This window comes from Mus pahari, chromosome 7 (assembly GCF_900095145.1).
Source record: "Mus pahari chromosome 7, PAHARI_EIJ_v1.1, whole genome shotgun sequence".
NCBI classification, from domain to species: Eukaryota; Metazoa; Chordata; class Mammalia; order Rodentia; family Muridae; genus Mus; species Mus pahari.
The window spans coordinates 71,874,687-71,894,196 of record NC_034596.1 but is presented as its reverse complement, the minus strand read 5'-3'; the positions used below and the strand labels follow the sequence as shown (position 1 = coordinate 71,894,196).

General features: G+C 50.1%; 1 protein-coding gene across 7 annotated transcripts in view; it reads right to left on the bottom strand.

Annotated features, from left to right (window-relative positions):
* Plekhg3 (pleckstrin homology and RhoGEF domain containing G3) overlaps nucleotides 1-19,510 on the bottom strand; it is a 44,717-nt gene that overhangs the window by 10,158 nt on the left and 15,049 nt on the right. For all 7 annotated transcript variants that reach the window (XM_029540839.1, XM_029540840.1, XM_029540834.1 and 4 more), the window contains exons 2-12: nucleotides 9,316-9,705; nucleotides 8,036-8,133; nucleotides 6,517-6,586; nucleotides 6,197-6,243; nucleotides 5,934-6,084; nucleotides 5,704-5,835; nucleotides 5,346-5,528; nucleotides 5,089-5,181; nucleotides 4,745-4,831; nucleotides 4,515-4,548; nucleotides 4,053-4,151 (exon numbers count right to left, since the gene is read on the bottom strand). In XM_029540839.1, coding sequence (XP_029396699.1) covers nucleotides 4,053-4,151; nucleotides 4,515-4,548; nucleotides 4,745-4,831; nucleotides 5,089-5,181; nucleotides 5,346-5,528; nucleotides 5,704-5,835; nucleotides 5,934-6,084; nucleotides 6,197-6,243; nucleotides 6,517-6,586; nucleotides 8,036-8,133; nucleotides 9,316-9,666 — 1,345 coding nt within the window. In that variant the 5' untranslated portion in view covers nucleotides 9,667-9,705. The remainder of the gene's footprint in view (nucleotides 1-4,052; nucleotides 4,152-4,514; nucleotides 4,549-4,744; nucleotides 4,832-5,088; nucleotides 5,182-5,345; nucleotides 5,529-5,703; nucleotides 5,836-5,933; nucleotides 6,085-6,196; nucleotides 6,244-6,516; nucleotides 6,587-8,035; nucleotides 8,134-9,315; nucleotides 9,706-19,510) is intronic.

Sequence of the window (19,510 nt, the reverse complement as noted above, 5' to 3'; positions counted from 1 at the left end):
CATGCAGCCTATAGCTGGGCAGGAGATTGTCGGGGTTGTTTTGGTTCCCGGGCTTGGGGTCAGAGGCAAGGACCATGAGGAGGAGAGAGAGAAGGTGGGAGAGGAGAGATGCCATGGGGTAGGTGAGTCATGAAAACATGGCCATGAAGGCTAGCCTATTAAGAGTTAAGAGTGGGGCTGGAGAGATGGCTCAGCGGTTAAGAGCGCCGACTGCTCTTCTGAAGGTCGTGAGTTCAAGTCCCAGCAACCACATGGTGGCTCACAACCATCCATAATGAGATCTGACGCCCTCTTCTGTGTGTCTGAAGACAGTTACAGTGTACTTACATATAATTAATAAATAAATCTTAAAAAAAAAAAAGAGTTAAGAGTGGCCCAGATGGAATAAATCAAGTCATAACTCAGAGTTATTGATACCGGGGGTGGGTAGATATCTGCCTATATAAAGGCTATGTATCTTTTATCTTGGAACTGAATAATCTAAGGTGGAGTAGAAACCCCAATTTGAGATTAAACAGACCCATAACAGGTTGTTTTTATTTTTATTTTTTCATTTACTTTATATAAATGAGTGCTCTATCTGTATGGACACCTGCATGCCAGAAGTATAGATCCTAGTATAGATGGTTGTGAGCCACCATGTGGGCTGCTGGGAATTGAACTCGGGACCTCTAGAAGATCAGACAGTGCTCTTACCCTCTGAGCCATCTCTCCAGTCCCTCAGGACCACATTCTTATGTGGCAAGCACCAATGACCCTCACTTGATTTTATAATGAGGAAGAGGGCTCATCAGGATAAGCACTTGCTGCCAAACCAGACGGCCTGAGTTTGGTCCCCATAACACACATGGTGGAAGGCCATAGCACTTGAATACACACATTACACACAGAGAGAAATACGTGTAGCATTAAATTAAAATTAAAGGTTTTAAAATGTAACAAAGTGGGAAGTAGAAATGTTCTATTCTTTCCATTGAAACCTTTTAAGAAGAATAAGAGTTTAAAAGCTATGACAGATCTTACTTATATCATGGTGGCTTTGTCTGCCTGGTATAGCTGTGGAGGAGGTGGAGGAGTATGAGGAGGAGGACGAGGACGAGGACGAGGACGAGGGAGAGGAGGATGAGGACGATGAAGAGAAGGGGAGGAGAAAGAGGAGGAGGAAGAGGAGGAAGAGGAAGAGGAGGAGGAGGAGGAAGAGGAGGAGGAGGAGGAGGAGGAGGAAGAGGAGGAAGAGGAAGAGGAGGAGGAGGAGGAGGAGGAGGAGGAGGAGGAGGAGGAGGAGGAGGAGGAGGAGGAAGAGAGAAGGAGGGAAGAAGGAGGAGGAGGCATAAGACCCTGAGCCTGGGAACCTAAGCATGTGGTCTCAGTCCTTCCTCTCTGTAACTCCAAGGTCTGTTTTTACACATAATTCCCCCAAATCCATCAGCTGATCTCCATCCACCACACAGGAGAAAGAAGAGCCACTCTAGGGAACATGCTAGGAGTAAGAGGATGGACACTCCCCAGTATTATGGAAGAAATGTCATGATGAACATGAACCTCAATACAGGCCATCACCATGGCAACCGACAGTGCTGCCACCATCACATCTGGTAGCTCTCACACCATCAGTAGTATTGCACCACCAGCTCCAGAAAAGGAAAAGTACAACTGTGGTCTTCTAGAAGGCTCCCGAGGATGAAGCATGTCTCAGAAAAATTAACAAGTCTTTAAAAAGCCAAGCTTGCCTAGCAAGTGCAAGGCCCTGGGTTTGGTTGGTCCTCAGCTCCGAAAAAATATAAAAAAATAAAAATAAAAAGATAAAATAAAAAGCCAACTCTCTAAGTAGTCACAGGCTAAAATCTCAGCCACATGGAAATTTCAGCTCATTTCCCAACCATCCTGGACAGCTACAGTCTTGAGGTAAAAAGACAACAGTTGTATTGAGCTATAATTCACACAATATATACACCACCTGTGTAAAGTACACACTTCAATTACTTTAAATACATTAGCAGAGCTGTGCCTCAGAGCTGCTGCTGGTGGGATGTGTGTATCAAGGGGTACTTTTCTAGTTTGGGGGGCTTTTCTATTTTGTTTTTTAAGAGACAGGTTTTCTCTGTATAGTCCTGGCTATATATATAGAACTCTGCAGACCAGACTGGCCTCAAACTCAGAGATCTACCTGTCTCTGCCTCCTGAGTGCTGGGATTAAAGGTGTTTAACACCACCACCTGACTGGGAGGCACTATTTGTCTTCTGTGATACTGAGGACTTGAACCTAGGGCACACTAGCCAAGTGCTCTGCCACTGAGCTCTTATTCCCACCTCTTAGAGCTAAAGTTCTGATGTTGATGTCATGACAGACAATGGTATTAATACCACAGCTATCCTAATTGGCAATAACTGTCAACCTGTCACAGTCTAGAACCACCTGAAAGTCTCAAGTGAGTAACCGTCTTTATCAGGTTGGTCTGTGGGCAGGTCTGTGAGGGACTGTCTTGATTGCTAATTAATGTAGGAGGACACAGCCCACTGTGGGAGGCACCATTCCCTAGGTTGTAAAAAAGAAGCTATCTAAGCATGAGCCATAGAGAGTCAGCTAGCAAGCATCCTCCTCCACGGTTCCTGCTGTACTTCTCAGCTGTGAAGGGAGTTCCTTGGCCACAGGTAATATGTAGAATAGCAAGTGGGGCTGCCTTAAGTTCCTGCCTTGACTTCCCTCAACAGGGTGTGAGCTGAATGCACCCTTTCGTCTCCTAAGGTGCTTTTGGGGGAGAGTATTTTATCACCGTACCAGAAAAGAAACTGGAACAACTACCATTGCTAGACTCTTCTAGTGCTAAGCTATGGCAAGCTGAGAGAGACCATTAGAGGGAAGGGAGAGAATTACAGAAGGGAAGAGAAATACAGAAGGCCTGCGACCAATAAAGCAACAGCTCAGTTTGAGGCTTTTAATCATAAAATTTAAATGCCAAATTAGGTTAGCCTAGAAGGGAGTCGCCTGGAATAATAGCAAACACTGCAAATGTGAAAACTCCCCAGAGACCACCGGGCTCCACTTTCTCAAAGGCCAAAGTTCAGATATCAATCCCAAGTGTTCAAGGACCCTGAAGGTGGTAGCAAAACACGACCCAAACACTCATGAATCCAACCAAAACAATATTCTCAATCTAAAAGCATCTGTTCGAAGCAACTGTAGCATGGATCTCGTTTCCAGACTCGCCCCCAGCTTAATCCAGATCTGCATCTGGGGCTCAGACTTATTGTTAGAGAGAAATAGAGGAAAAAAGGAGAATCGGCCAAGCGGTGGTGGTGCACGCCTTTAATCCCAGCTCTCGGGAGGCAAAGGCAGGCGGATTTCTGAGTTCGAGGACAGCCTGGTCTACAAAGTGAGTTCCAGAACAGCCAGGGCTACACAGAAACCCTGTCTCAAAAAACCAAAAAAAAAAAAAAAAAAAAAAAAAGGAGAATCGATCACAGAAACATACCCACCCCACACCATCACGGCCGAGCTAAGACTTAAAAAAAGCAAGGTTTTTTTCTCTCTCAACAGACGCTTCATTCTAATAACTCCACGAGCACATTAGCAAATCCCGTCATGGAAGAAAACCCAAGAGAGGAAAAATGGCATGACCCAAAATAAATATTTCCTGTCTGGATTTGGTGCCACTTGGTTTAAGCATTTTTTTCCGTCCACCCAGCCTCTGCTGTCACTTGAGACCTGAACGTAGAAACTATCCATGATCTCCAAGTGCTACTCTGGCCGAGCAGCAATGCGAGGAGGTTGAGATGGCTAAGAGGAGATGTCAAGTCCTGAATAACAAATATCCCCAGGCCCTTGAGCAGGTGGACAGCCCTGGTGAGCAGAGGGCATAGGAGGTAGCTGGTGGAGGGGAACCCCGGCATAAAGAGAAAACAGCCCACAGACGCCTACCGACCCATCCTGCTGTCCCCCCCCCCCAGCCTTTTGAAGAGAGCAGCGCCCCACTATGTTGCTGCAAATGATCCCAGCCTGGGCCAGGATCCTATAAAGAAGGTTCTTGTCCACACAGCCCTTCCCTCCTCACCAGACTGCCGACGTCCTTGGCGCACGTGGGTAGACACCTCATCTTGGGAGAACCAGGCCTTTTTCATCCGCTCTGGGCTGCAGCGATACCGACTGGGATCTGTAGCCAGGAGAGAAATAATTAGGTCTCTGGTTCCCCAACGGCCTAACTAGAAGCTGCCCATACCGGATGGTGTATTCTTCACCCACACCAGCTACTGATGGTGCTGGATGCCTCTCTGGAGGTCCCTCATCTTCCATCTTCTTACAATTGGTTGCTTCAAGCACTGAGAAGCCCAGGCATTCAGTTGGACCATGTCACTCATTACACAACTAATCCCCAGCCCTGGACAACAAGAGCCCCCCCTTTTTTTTTTTTTTTTTTGCTCCTAGACAAACATATTAGATAGGATTTGCCCAAGATATGGCCTGACTTAACCATGTATGCAATTAGGGACGAATCAGGCAGAAAAGGGTAACTTACAATAGGAGTCCATTTCCAAGATGGCTTCCTTGGCCTGGAAGGAAAAGAAACCCACATAGTAATCACCTGACTGCACCTCATCTGCTCAGAGGACACCCACAGTTCCATCCCATGGCTTGTATATCTGCGGTGCACGACACCCGCTGTGCACTGGAGCCAGGAAGGAAGGCTCTAGCAGATTCTCGGGAGCTGGGTCATGCTTAGCCCATCCGAGTGCCCTAGGAGCCAACCTTCTGAGGTATGGTGGCATGATGGTTCTCCAGGATGAGCCTCTTGATGTGGTGAGTCCAGCTCCGTTTCTCCTCCACGGTCTTGGCCTAGGAGGACCCAAGGGGAAGGAACTGGGTTTATTATTTCAGGTCAGAACTGTCCAGCACACAGTACTTCTACCAAGGGGCAGAAAAAGTAGGAGGGGCTGTGCTAGAATTTCTGTCTATACCTCGGAGAGGTGCCCCTGATGATCTCACCTTACAGATGGAGACACTAAGGTATGGGGCAGCCAGGGAACAGGGAGTCACATGCAAGTGTGCTTGAAAGTCTGGGTCCCCAGCCCCTCACCTAAGCCACTCCTCACCTGGATACTGTATTGTTGTTTGCTGTGCTTATAGTGGGTGACGGTGAAGCACAGAGAATCTCTGGTGCTTTCAATCAGCATCAGTGAGGAACACTGGGGGGGGGGGAGAGAACAAGATAATTAAGCAATAGAGAGGGGGACCCCAACTTTGAGACAAGTCTCAGAAAATGGCAGCAGAGCCCATTGAAGCTAGAAGGAAGCTGGAGCCAGGGTCCATAGGGACAGAGAGAAGACAGCAGAAGAGACAGCATAGTTACCGGGATGTGACCCTTGTAGACAAAGTGATCGCCTCGCTTCTTGGTAATGAGCAGTATCTTGTCAAAGAGGAAGAAAGTTCTCTCATTGCGCACGCGGTGTACACGAAAGGTGGCTTCCAGGACCAGCTCCCCATAGGTGGTCAGGTCCGGTCCCTTCCAGTTAATGAGCAGTGACTGGATCTCCTGCAGTAGACACCCCACCGACACCCCAAGTCAGGTCTCACTGTTCCCAGGAAGCTCACATGGACGCCACCCCAAAAGGCTTCCTCAGATACCACGCCCCCCCCCCCGACTCAGCTGAGCATAGCGCAATCAATACCCCTTCTTTTAAGCCTCGTCTCCTCCCAGCCCAGAACACCTGTAGCCGAACTGCGTGTTCATGCCTCCTCTTCATGTCGTTGATGTACCAGGCCACACACGTCATGGTGTCGATGGCATCCTCCACCACCTCGAAGCCATCCTCTTCCTCATCAAAATGTTTGGCAATTTCCTTAGACAGTGACAGCTGTCTGAGCGAGACCGACTCCGAGGCTCTGCCCCCGCACCCCGGCACATGTCTGCTACCTGGACGGGGAAGGCCCGAGCTACCTGGAGCAGCAGGTGGTACTTCAGCACGCGCTGGACCGGCTTCAGCAGGTAGGAGCCCAGAGGCAGGGAGTGCTGCAGCAGCTCCTGCCGGTCTCGGAAGAACTTGGCTTGCTGCTTGTCTTGCATGCACTCTGTGAGGGCTGCCACTGAGCTGGGAGGGGTGGGATGGGTGTTACTCATCTGGGGAAGGTCTGGGGGTGGGGGCAGGAACCCCATACTCATCAAATGGCTCAGCTGTGCCTCTCTACCCAAAATTTACTCACTTGGGGTAGTTGTTGCAATACTGGGTGTATATATCAAACTCTTGGCTCTAAGGAAAGACCAAATAAATAAATAAATAAATAGAAAGGATTTCGGGGAGATTCTCAGAGGACTAGACATGGGAGAGGGGGGTTAGGTTAGGACTGGTCCCCAACTCCTGGGGATAGTCTTCTCATCTCTGGAGCCTGCAGAGCCATCTTGGCATCCCCCACCCACCTACCAGCCTTAGACAGGGATGCCCCAGCGCTTAAGTGTCCTCTTATATTGGGGCTCCCCAATCCCAGAAGCACAGGACAAGGAGGGAGGGCCCAGTCACTCTCACCCTTTCCACGAAGCAGCTGGCCACCGCCACGGGATCACTATTGCAGCTGTCCAGATCCCTGAGAAGCTGGCTGTGGGAGGGAGGAGAGAGACCATTAGACCCCCCTCCTCTGTAGCTACATACCCGCTGCCCACCTCCTCAGACACAGAACACAGCTATCCTTGATGTCACGCTGTGAGTCACGGCTTCTGCCCTGAGTCAACCCTGCCCCTGGGAAGACCACAGTAAGTATTCAGAACACCACACATGCCCAGAGACCCACATGCTCAGCAAGCAATGGAGGAAGAGGGCCACACCAGTACCCACCTTGGGAGAGGACACAGCTCCTCTGTAGGCAGGGGTCAGATACACAAAAGAAGAGATTAAAGGAGAGAAAAAAAGAGAGAGAGAGAGAGGAAGCTAGCAAAGACCGCTCCCAGATAGGAGAGTGCAGTGAGCAGAGAGACAGGAGGAGCCTTGGCACTCTGAGCTTGGGTGGGGGCGCTTGAGATACACTGGAGACAGCAGCCTCTCCCATCCATTTGCTTCCCTCTTTCTCCCCGCTCTGTGCTTTCCTAGGTCTTGTGTGTGTAACCCACCCTCTTTAACTACACACTGCCCAGACTCCTCCAGGTGCAAAGAACTGGAGGGAGAGTCCTGCCCAGGCAACTGCTGCTCTCTAAACTGCTTTCCTTGACAGTACCCTCGCCTGAATGTCTGTGGTCCCAGAACGGCAGACTGAATCCTCACGGGCTTATCAAGCCTTTCTTGCCTGGCCTGTGTGATATCCTAATACAGTGGTTCTCAATCTTCCTAAGGCTGCAGCCCTTTAATACAGTGTCTCATGTTGTGGGGACCCCCAATCCCGACTTTAAATTTTTTAAAGCTTTCTTCTTCATTTTTAATATTTATTTATTTTATGTATATGAGTACACTGTAGCTGTCTTCAGACACACCAGAAGAGGGCATCAGATCCCATTCGAGATGGTTGTGAGCCACCATGTGGTTGCTGAGAATTGAACTCAGGACCCATGGAAGAACAGTCAGTGCTCTTGACCTCTGAGCCATCTCTCCAGCTCTCTAAAAATTTTTTCACAGCCACTTCATAACTACAATTTTTCTGGTGTTATGAATTATAATGTAAATGCTTTTGGAAGCAAAGGTTCGCCAAAGGAATCCCAACCCACAAGCTGAGAACCCACTGTAACAGGTCAGACCTTCAGAGTCCTTACTTCCCTTGGAATCCGTGGGAAAGAAGAAAAATGAACTGTAAGATGTGCAGGATAATATAGAAATAAAAGAGGCACCCACAGGGAGCCCACAAGTACACAAGGCCTAACACCGGCCCAGGTGCTGGAGTCTGCAAGCACGTGACCTGGAAAGGCCAGCTGGTGCCCTCTCCCAGCCTAGCACCAAGATCTTGTGCAACGGTAGACTTCAACTCCCCATCGCCACAGTCAGGCCTATGTATCACAGCCCGTGTGTCCAGACATCCAGGGATTCTCCCCAGGCCCCTAGACAACACAGGCCTAGCACATACCTGTTCAGTGCATATATGCTCTCTATGTTCCCAAAGAGGGCGCTGACTTGCTCAGGCTTCAGGAGTCCCGGAGTGTCAATGATCTTCAAGAGGTAGTCCTGCACGGAGAGAGGTGTGAACACCCTGCACCCTTTGGCTTGATCACCTAACCCCCACCCCCAATCACACCTCACTCTGCTCCCCGAAGGAAGTGCCACTGTACTGAGCGATGAGTATTTATACCCAGAACATACATCCACGTGGCAACTTGGGATGTAACCTTATTTGGAGACAGACAGGGTCTTTGTCATTGGCGTGCCTAGTGACCTGATTTGATCCTCAAAAACCACTTAAAAATGGAACATATACACATATACAAACATATACACACATGCATATGTATTCACATAAACATTTTCTCTTTTCTTTTTTGGTTTTTTGAGACAGGGTTTTTCTCCATTTGCGGACCAGGCTGACCTTAAATTCAGAGATCTGCCTCCAGAATGCGGGATTAGAGGCGTGTGTACCCCACCACACCCAGATCTCATTTTAGATTTATTTATTCGTGTAATTTACACATGAGTGCTTTTGTCTTCAGACACACCAGAAGAGGACATCAGATCCCATTACAGATGGTTGTGAGCCACCATGTGGCTGCTGGGAATTGAACTCAGGTCCTCGGGAAGAGCAGCCAATGCTCTTAATCGCTGAGCCATGTCTCCAGCCCCACACTTTCTTAATCAAAGCAAACAGTCTGAAAGAGAATTCATTTGTGGTGCTTTAAGTCAACAGGGTTTGTGCATAGCCCTGATAGACTCACACAGCTACCTCCTCACCGGGCAGGTTCCTCGATGGAGGGCACATGTCACCTTTCCCCGCGTGCCCTATCGTAGGAAACCTTTTCCTTCTGCCATGCCTAATCTTTTTCAGGCAAAGAGCCCGAGGCCGAGGCTCCAGACATTGTGCACATGCTCAAGGTTCCACAGCCATGAAACAGCAGAGTGGGGAACCTGGATGAACCTACAGAGCTCGTAGGTCCTCCTTGTCAGGCTAAAGCCCCTCCCTGTGCTATCACAGTGCCCACTCCCCAAGCACCTACGGGAAGTTCTACAATCCTACTAATGTGGCTTGGTATCATAAGGAAGCCAAGAGTCCCCACTAGGCAGGTCCCCAAAGCTTCCTCGTGGCCTTATGGGAAGCAGATATATAGAGACAGGTTGTACTAAACAGATGGGCCACTGGAGGCCAGCATCCTAGGCCTCTTGAAGAGCTAGCCAGCCCCTCCCAGACTCAGCGTTCACCTCCACGATGCTCCGAAGGTCCTGCACATACATGCGCTCTGTTTCCACGATCTCTCTCACCACCCGGCCCAGATAGCTGAGCTTGTGGTGGGCAGGACCCGTCCCTGCACGGCCATTGAATGGGGAGAGAGGTCCTTTCATGTTCAGCCAGCCGCTGGAGTTGTTGTTGCTGTTGGGAACGTGACGGTCCCAAGGGGAGCCTGTCCCGTTCTGGGCTGAAGCCTCCAAGCCAGTGGGCTCCTCCATGGCACTGTGGCTGTCACGGGAGGAGCCGGATGAAGAAGTGGTGGACATTAGGCTCCGTGGCCGCTCCTGGCTGCCATCTTGGTGGAGGGCAGTGGAGACAGGCATCCTGGCATCGCTGCCTGGGGCTGTCACCTCGGGGAGATTCTGGAGCAAAAACACAGATGGAGGGAGGGTCAGGCTCTGAGTACTGCAGAATCAGAAAACGGAAGGGAGGTTGCCAGAGACAGGGAGGGGGCGGAATGGCAAGTCACTATGAGTGGGTGCAAAGTTCAGTGTAAGAAGATGAAAACGGTTTCAGAATGGATAGCTGTGTGTGTGGTAACGACACAAAAGTACTAGATGTCACTGAACTACATTTACAAATGGCTAAGATGATCAATGTTCACGTTTGCATGTTTTACCACAATCTTAAAAACAAGGGCATGGAGATGCTCGGCAGGTAAAGGTTCTTGCCACCATGCCTGTGAATCTGCACTGCGTCTGAGACCCACATGGTGAAGAGAGAGAGCTGAGTCCTGAAAGCTGTCCTCTGACTTTCCCACGTGTGCCACGGCACGTGCAGCTCCCGAATAAGTAAATGTAATAAATTAAAAACAAAAACACAAAACTAAACCCCAGGGAAGATCGTTCCCTCAGACTATGAACACTGACTGGTGAGGTCACTCAAGGTAGTAGAGGGGCTACCTAAGCTAACACAATAGTCTAGGGTGCCTGCTGAAGAACCCCGGGTCTAAGGGCTGTGACTAGAGCTCAGCTGGTAAAGCGCTTGCCTGGCACGCCCAAGGCTGTAAGTGTTAGCACTGTGTAAGACTATAGGCATGGTGGCACATATCTGTGATCCCAGCACTTGGGAAGTAGAGGCAAGAGCATCAGAAGTTCAAGGTTGGGGCTGGAGAGATGGCTGCTCTTCCGAAGGTCCTGAGTTCAATTCCCAGCAACCACATGGTGGCTCACAACCATCCATAAATAGATCCGACGCCCTCTTCTGGAGTGTCTGAAGACAGCTAAATAATAAATAAATCTTAAAAAAAAATAAGTTCAAGGTTATCCTCAGCCATACAGTGAGGGCCAGGTTAGCCTGGGCCTCATGAAACCCTATCAAAAAACTATTATTTTTTTAAAAAGGAAGAAAACTAGACAAGCCAGCCACTTAGGCAAAGTGCCCAGCCTCTTGGGTTTTACCCGTAAAACAGAGCGTACCCCAGAGCTATGCCCTCAAAAGGTAATGCAACCCCACTGCCTGCCTCAGAGCACGGTGAGTGAATGGCAGAGTGAATGTTCCACAAGCCATCAGTACATGATGACAATGGTGGTTATCACAATGTGCAGCCTACGTGCCCGCCCCTCTGGGCCCACGCTAAGCGTCACTGCATAGGGTAGGCCAAAAGTTGGTTCTATTTTAAAAAAGAAAAAAAAAAATATTTATAGCCGGGCGTGGTGGCGCATGCCTTTAATCCCAGCACTTGGGAGGCAGAGGTAGGCGGATTTCTGAGTTCGAGGCCAGCCTGGTCTACAAAGTGAGTTCCAGGACAGCCAGAGCTACACAGAGAAACCCTGTCTCGAAAAACCAAAAAAAAAAAAATAATAATAATATATATATTTATGTGTTTATGTTGTGTGTATGCATACGTACATGTGTATGTATAAACCATATATATGCATATGTGATATATGGACATATATGGTTCTCTCCTTCTGCCAATTAATTTCAAGTCATCACCAAGCTAGACACCTCTATCCACTGAGCGGTCTCACCAGCCCAGGCTCCTAATTTCTTACAGCCAGCAAGTAATGCTCTCAGAAGGACTGAAAATCTCAGGGCACCCAGTGTCTCCGCCAGTACCTGAAACTTTCTCTCTACTCAGAGGGAAGAGAGAAGATGACGAAAACTGAGCCAACGTTCCTCCTTGCCCCGCTCCCAGGTACCTGCTGTAGGCAGGCCTTTGACTCAGCCAGGGCAGGAAATTCCCCTGCGCTGAGCCACAGCTGAGTCTCCTCTTAGCACAGCCGGGCAGAACGGCTCAGCAGGCAGGAAGCTGCGCCCAGGTGAGACAAACACAGCCACAGGTGGACTTTAGTCCCTGAGCAGATGGCACTACTGCTCACAGCTGGAGGCGGGGGGGGGGGGGACACCTCAGAATGCTCTCTCAGTTGTTTTCCCTTGTGGGGGGGGGGTTTCTCAGGGGGGAGGGGGGAGAGGAAGAGGAAGAACTTTAGGCATTTTTCTCACCTCTACTCTCCCAAGTGTTTTTAACTCCAACCTGAGACACAGAAGCTACCAGACCAGGCCTGGTGCACAGGCAAGCTATACCGAGAGGACCCATCTATAAACAGTTGTCACTTCCGTCCATTTCCTTGTGTCTCTGCTCTCACCTAGAAACCAGGGTCTTTGGACTCCCTCCGCTTCCTGCAAAAACGTTGCCTCTCTGCCTGGCCTTCTCTCTCCGTACCTACTCCATGTTGCATTCAACCTTCCAGTCTCTCTCGAGCATCCTCTCTGGGACCAGAAGCAGCGAGCCTGGAGGCCTCTGCCGAGCCCTGATTGCCTCTGGCCTCCTCTTCTACTCTCACACAGCGTGGAACTGAGATTAGCTTAAGACCCTCGGCCCTGGGCTACCAGTTACATGATCAGGGATCATTAGGACCAGTCTGGTGACTAGTAATGGTTAACACGTTGCTAGTTTTAACTAGATTTTTCCCCCTCTTCTTTTTGTGATAGGGTCTTCAATGTTTAAGGCTGGCCTCCAGCTAGCTCCCAATGATGATCCTGAACTTCTGATCCTTCTACCCACACCTCCTGGTTCCTGGGATTACAGGCACATGCCACCATGCCTAATTTATGGGGTGCTGGGGCTCAACCCCAGGGTTTCCTAAATGCTGGGAGGGGACCTTACCAAGGGAGCCACATCCCCCAGAGTGTTGCTTTATTAAGCTAAAAGCTAAGCAAGCTCAGACCCACCTGTGGTCCAGCAATAACTCAGACCAATAGAAGGGTCAGTACTTGGTCACTGTGTCTCAGCAGGGGATTATGCAGAGCCCTGTGAGTTACTCTAGATAAGCCTATCACATGACAGGTGAGAGCCCAATGGCGGCTCTGGTGTCTGGTGCTGGTGTCTGCTTCTGCCTAGAGCACAGGAGCTGATCTTGGGGGGAGGGGGAGACACTCCAGAGAAGTGTGCAGCTGCTGCTGCTCTGCTGCTGCTGCACTGCTGCTGCTGCTGCTCTGCTCTGCTGCTCCCTCCATCCCTCCAAGAGCCTTTCTTTATGGTAACCAGCTCACCCTTGTCCACAGAGCCAGGGTTCAAATGCTACATTGCTCTCGGCCTCCACCCAGGTCAGACTCAGCTAGAAAACAACCAAGCAAAGAACTTCAGAAGTTTTCTCTCGAGCATCCTCTCTGGGACCAGAAGCAGCGACCCAAGGTTCTCTTGAGACCTTTCTCAGATTAGCCCCTGGGTCAGGTCAGCTCCTGAGGGGAGGCTAAACGGAAAAGACCCAATTCCCAAATGGATTTCACAGCCAGCCAGGTCATTAGCCTTGCAGAGAGTCACCACAGCCCCCCCCACACACACACACACAAAATCATGGGGGTCAGGCTCCAAAAGGTACCTTCTGAGAATCACTCTTTAGTTAGCTTTCTGACTGCAAATCCAGCAGGCCTGTTGAAAGCAGGGTACCCACCTGCCTGCATCCCCTGGAGCCCAAACAAAACAGAACACTCACTCGCTCACGGTCTGAGGGCTACAGGGTGGCCTCACCTATCCCTGGCAATGCCTTGCAGTGGATGCTATTCTGAGTGTCCTTGTCCAGAAGTACTGAGTATGGGACTGTGCCACACTTGGGACTCCAGGCCCCACACTCTCACAGCTGCTACCACACTAAAGGACCTCGTACCAGCAAAGCATTAGTTACGGTCCCTGCGTGCCACTGCTTTGACTTAGGATAAGCTACAAGGACACACGTTAAGTTGAAAGCCTGAGACCTATATGACCATCCGAAGGACTGAGAAGGTTACTTCTGGACCTGTCACCAGTCTCTGAAGACTTACTCTAGCACTGGAACAAAACAGACAGTACAGACTCTGGGACCATGGGCCATAGGGGAAGCAGTGAGCAGAGAATTCCCAGGGTCAGATGACATCCTCAGACTTGCAGTGATCTGGGGTCCTACCTGTGATCACAAGGGTCCCCCTCCTGGAGAGAGAGGCCAAGAAAGGAGGATCCAAAGAACCCAAGTGGCAGGGAACATGGAGGAGCAAGGAACATGACGGAAGACATCTCCTATTTGAGAGGCTGTCCTGAGTCACTGCCAGGTACACAGCGTAGACCCCCTAAGCCAAATCCTCCCCAAATGCTCCCTAGGGCAGAGCAACCTGTCCTTTCTTCTGATGAACAGCACCCACTGTGAAAGATTCACCCTAAGCCAGGACCAGAATCTGGTTCCTCAAACTTTAGTTTGTTTACTTGTTTGTTTTTGTTTTTGTTTTTTGAGACAGTTCTTCCCTGTGTAGCCCTGACTGTCCTGGAACTTGCTCTGTAGACCAGAGCTGGCCCCTCTCCTTGCCTCCTCTGCCTCCCAAGTGCTGGGATTAAAGGCATGAGCCACCACTGCCAGGCCTTTTAAGTCTTTTAAGACAAGGTCCACCCGGGAAAGAGAAGCAGCCGCCGGCAAGACTCAAGCCCACCCGTCCTAGCACAGTCAGGTCTCCAGCTATCTCCTGTGGAAATAGCGCTCAGCTTTCAGCACTGGGCAACCAGCAAGTTATCAATCCATAAGCCAGCCTTCTGGAGAACTGAATCTCAAGTCCTACCCTACAAAGCCCTCTTTGAGACGTCCCCCAAAGAATCCAAGGAAGAGAAACCCACCCTTCCTTCCTTCTCTCCTTCTTTCCTTCCTTCCCCTCCCTCCTCTCCTTCTATATCTAAATTGAAATATATCTACTGCCTTCCTCCACCCACACCCATCTGAAGTGTATGGCTCCACCCCGCAAGGACCTTCCCTGAGTCTCCCCAGGCAGGGAGGGAGGCAGGCAGGCTGCAACAGGCCCCTGGGATTCCTAGCAGTAGACTGGAGCCAAGCCTGCACCTTTCTCTTCCAACTATGTCTCAATAGCGTGCCCTCTCTTTGACCCAAAAGGGGGTTACCCCTAAATCCACAGAGGCTCTGTACTGTCCTCGGGCCTCTTGCCAGTCACTCTTCCCTTCACAAAAGATCCTCCCACAGAAGAACCCACTGGAGCCTTCTGGAACTTGTTGCTGGATCCTGGGGGGACCCCCGAGAATTGTCTACACTTCCTCTAACTGTCCCTCTCTGGAGGGTAAGCGGAGAAGGCAGGAAGAGTTAAAGAGCATGCTTGGGGCGAACCCCAAGTCTGGCAGGTGGGGAGGTTGGAGATTCCCTGTAAAAATTCGGGCTCCAATTAATCTTTTACCTACTACCCTTCACCCTACCCAGGAAGCCCCCCGTGCCACACCTACCTCAGCAGCACAAAGAAAAGGAGTGGGGGTGGAGGGGATCCAAAGTCCATGGGTCCCTGTGGGGTGAGAATTCATCCAGCCCCTTGGAAAGCAGCAATCCTTCCTCAGTTTAGCCTCCATCCACTAGCCTTCTTGGCCTCCCATCCCAACCTCTGGACATCAGAGCAGCCAAAGGACCTTTGACCTTCCTTCCTCAGAGCAATCCCTGACTCTACTTTCAGAACCTCCCTAGAGAGGGTGGCAGAAGGAAGCACCAGAGAACAACTTTCCCACTGAAACAGGTGGAGGAGCAATGCGAACTTTAGAGCTCTCACGCGAGATCCACAAACCACCCGGCTCTGCTCTCCCCACAAGTCGGCACACACCCCCCACATCAGACTTACTGCCTAAGTGTTCCCAGAAGCCCTGCTTCTGCCAATGTGTTCTTAAAGCTACACATCCCCTTCTGAGGTTCTCGGGGAGGGGGGGGGCTCTCCGGGGGGTGTGGCTGTCACTATCCCCAGTGTGTGTCACAGGCCCATTCCACGCCTCCTAGAGACTCAAGGGCCCTGTGCCCCGAGACGATCCCCAGGGAGTGCTTGTGTTCCATGTGAGCAATGTGTTCTGGAGAGGTTGTGTGAACAGTGTGACCGGGGTTTCAGGGCCACCCAAGCCTGGCCCAGCTGGCTGGGACTCATTTTCTCTGAAGAATCCATTTTCCCACCACCCAGGAGCAGCAGGAGCCCTTGGCTGGCTGGAAGGCAGCAAGGCCACGGCTGCCCCGAGGATAGGAGGTGGTCAGTGGGGTCCTCACACCTGAATCCCAGAGGAAGACCAGGCCTACAGACTGACGTCCAAAACACTCAGCTTGGCCTTCGAGGAGAAGGGGAGCCCCTGGCACCTCGCTTTAGAGGGAGGACACAATCCTACCTCCTACTGCTCCTTGCTCTCGCGAGGGATGCATATGTTCATCATGTCTCTCATACTTGAAAGCTCCCCTCCCCTCCCCCTCTCCCTCCCCTTGCCCAGCCGCCACTTTCAGAATCTACTCTGCTTCAACCATTCATAACCCCTCCCTGTATACTCTATTGCTGGTCAAATAGTACCCCACACCACCAAAGACATTCACATCCCAATCCTTGGAACCTAATGTGATCAAATAAAGCAGTGGTTCTCAACCTTCCTAACAGTTCGCTCCTTTAAACAGTTCCTCCTGGCGTGGTAGCCCCCAACCATAAAATTATTTTCGTTGTTACTTCATAACTATAATTTTGCTACCGTTATGAATAGTGCATATCCGATATGCAGGATATCTAACGGGTGCCCCAGGAAACGGTTGTTTGACCCAGAAAGGGTCATGACCCACATGTTGAAAACCACGGAAGTAAAAGAATATTGAGAAGTGGAAATTATCTTGGATTATCTGAGTAAGCCCAACATAAAAGGCACGGAGCAGAAGCCTGAGTCAGAAGTCTACAGGATGAGGAAGGCGAGTCAGGTTGGGAGATGTTGCCTTTGACCGCAGAGGAAGATCTCAAAGTCAAAGGGCACACAGCAGCCTCTGAAAGCTATAGAGAGAGAAAGAAAAAGGAACACATAGCCCCATGAGACCAGAATAAAGTTTGACACCCCCTACCTTGAAGATTGGGGGGCAAGGGAAGTGAAGAGCTAGCTCAGTGGTTAAGAGCACTTGCTCACACAGAGGAACCAGGGTCAGTTCCCAGTATCACCCTTGTGGAGACCTCATGCATACATTCAGGCAAAACACTTATACACATAAAAAAAAAATCTAAAAGTTTAATGCTTTAAAATGCATGTGTGTGTATGTGCGCATGAGTGTGGTGTGTGTGTGTGTGTGTGTGTGTGTGTGAGAGAGAGAGAGAGAGAGACAGACAGACAGACAGACAGACAGACACAGAGAGAGACAGAGACACAGAGACAGACAGACAGTGGAAACAGGGAACAACTACTATGCTTCTTTCTGCTCTAATGATCCTGGATGTCACTTGACACACTGGTTCATGAGGTTGATATAAGTAAATGTTTCTTCAGGCCTAAGTCTGTAGAAACCCAGCAGACTGGGTCTGAACGGGGCAAGGCACCCTTAGGTGCTCAATAAACATCCACGGGAAGACCTACAGTTCTAGAACACCTCTCACTACCTCCCATAGGTAGGAGAAGGCTAAACAGTTGTTGAGATCATGACCTAAGCTAGTTCCTCCTCCAAGTGCTCACATTAGTCACTGCCAGAGAGTTCCATGAGCCCAGACGTCCCCAGCATCAGTGACTGATCATTCACCCCAGCAATCTCGTCATCCTTGGCCCCACAGAGGCAGCCCTGCCATGCCACAGACTCAGTGATCAGTCATAAAAGGCTGGAGGAAAGGGCAAGCAGCCAAGTCCACACACGGGACTGCAGCGATAAGGTCTCCCTATACGTATTCCAAAGAAAGCAGCCTAGCAAGAAGTTTCACATGGACAGAGGAGGGGGTACTTCTGCTCACGGCTGGGCTAAGTCTCTCCGGCTTCTGGCAAATCTTGTCACCAAGCAGAGAAAGATACAGGGCACAGAAGAGGAAGCAGCCAAGGCCTTGGAAGCAGTAAAGGTTCCTGAAGGCTGTGCTGGGGGGGGAGGGGGGGGAGAACTGCAAACCTACTGAAGGAGCCTTTCCTCCGTAGGTTTAAAACAATTTTTTTTTCTTTTGGCATTGATTTTATGTGTACAGGTGCTTTGCTTCATATGTATCTGTGCATCACTTGTGCACCTGGTGCCCACAGAGTCCAGAAGGTGGCACTGGATTGTCTGGAACTAGGGTTACAGATGGCTGTGGACTGCCATGTGGGTGCTGGGAACTGAACCCAAGTCAGTGCTTTTAACTTCTGAGCGCTCTCTTTAGCCCTTCATTTCTAGGTTTAAAGGGGTTGAGGGTGAAGGGCAAGGCACCCTTAGGTGCTCAATAAACATCCACGGGAAGACCTACAGTTCTAGAACACCTCTCGCTACCTCCCATAGGCAGGAGAAGGCTAAACAGTAGTTGAGATCATGACCTAAGCTGTTGTGGGGATAAAGCTAAGTGGTAACTTACCTAACATGTACTAGGTCCTGGGTTCAATCTCTAGCACTTAAACACACACACACACACACACACACACACACACACACACACACTCATTCTCTCATTCACAATCACTACTAATTATTAGCAACCGTCAAGGTCAGGACTGGAAGCCCCAGCCCTGAAAACTCTCCTTGTTATTAGCCCCGCCCCCATCTGGAGTGCTCCTTGCTTTGAGGCCTGTCAGAAGCTGGCTACAAAAGGAGAAAAGGAACCACAGCTATAGCATTTGTTACTGCTTCAGAGGCAGGGGAGAAACACAGTGGGAATCTATTGGGGCCTTCAGAGCTCTCAGTAGAGAAGAGACGACATGGGCATGCACTACTTCATACCACAGGCTTGGAAGCAGGTAGATCTGCAACTATATGTGGCCTTAAGCTTCGAGTTCTCCATCAGATAAGTGGTCACAATAACCTCGTCTGTCTCCAAGACCGGAGGGTGCAAGTAACCAGCGTATCAACATACAGAGAGCCGACCAAGTACCGGAGAAGAGAATACTTGCTCCACAAGCACCAGATGAAATATTCTCCTCACTTCGACCTAAATTTGTGCCCACCCATATCTCACATCATAACTCAGCAGGTAAAGGATTTGCCACCGAGCCAGAAGACAATGGGTTCCATCCCTGGCACTAATGTAGTGAAGGAGAGAACCAGCTTCACACACCCATACAAAACACACTCACACATATTCATGGACAGATGCACACACATGCACACACATGCATACAATAAATAATAATAATAATGGCTCAAGTCAAACGTGGTGGACCAGCAGTGTCCTAGCCCTTCCCACTAACCCAGTGTGTATCCATCTTCTAGGGTCCCAACACAGTTCAGACCAAGGTTTCTCTCTCACAAGCTCACAAGAGCAGCTCAACTGAAACTCACACCAGAGAAGCCCGGGTCAGTAAGAGCTTCCACAGCGAGTGTGACAGGACACATTCCTCGGCATTCCATAGGGTGAAATGGCAGAGGCAGCAGAACCGTGGGGAGCCACAAGCCCAAGGGAAAAGACAGTCAAAGCCCTGTGGGAGCAAAAGCACAAATAAGTGAGCAACACACTCCATCCTTCACACTAGTCCTTGGGATCTGGAGAACAGCTTCAGATGGTAATAACAGCAAGGAGGGACCCTGCGCTCCTAAGTCACATGGAGAACAGCTTCAGATGGTCATAGCAGCAAGGAGGGACCCTGCGCTCCTAAGTCACGGGGAGTATCAAACAGGAAAAAGGCAGAAGAATACAAGAACCCAGGACTGTAGCCTGCTGTAGTGTAGCTGTGGCCCAGGACTGTAGCCTGCTGTAGTGTAGCTGTAGCCCAGGACTGTAGCTGTAGTGTAGCTGTAGCCCAGGACTGTAGCCTGCTGTAGTGTAGCT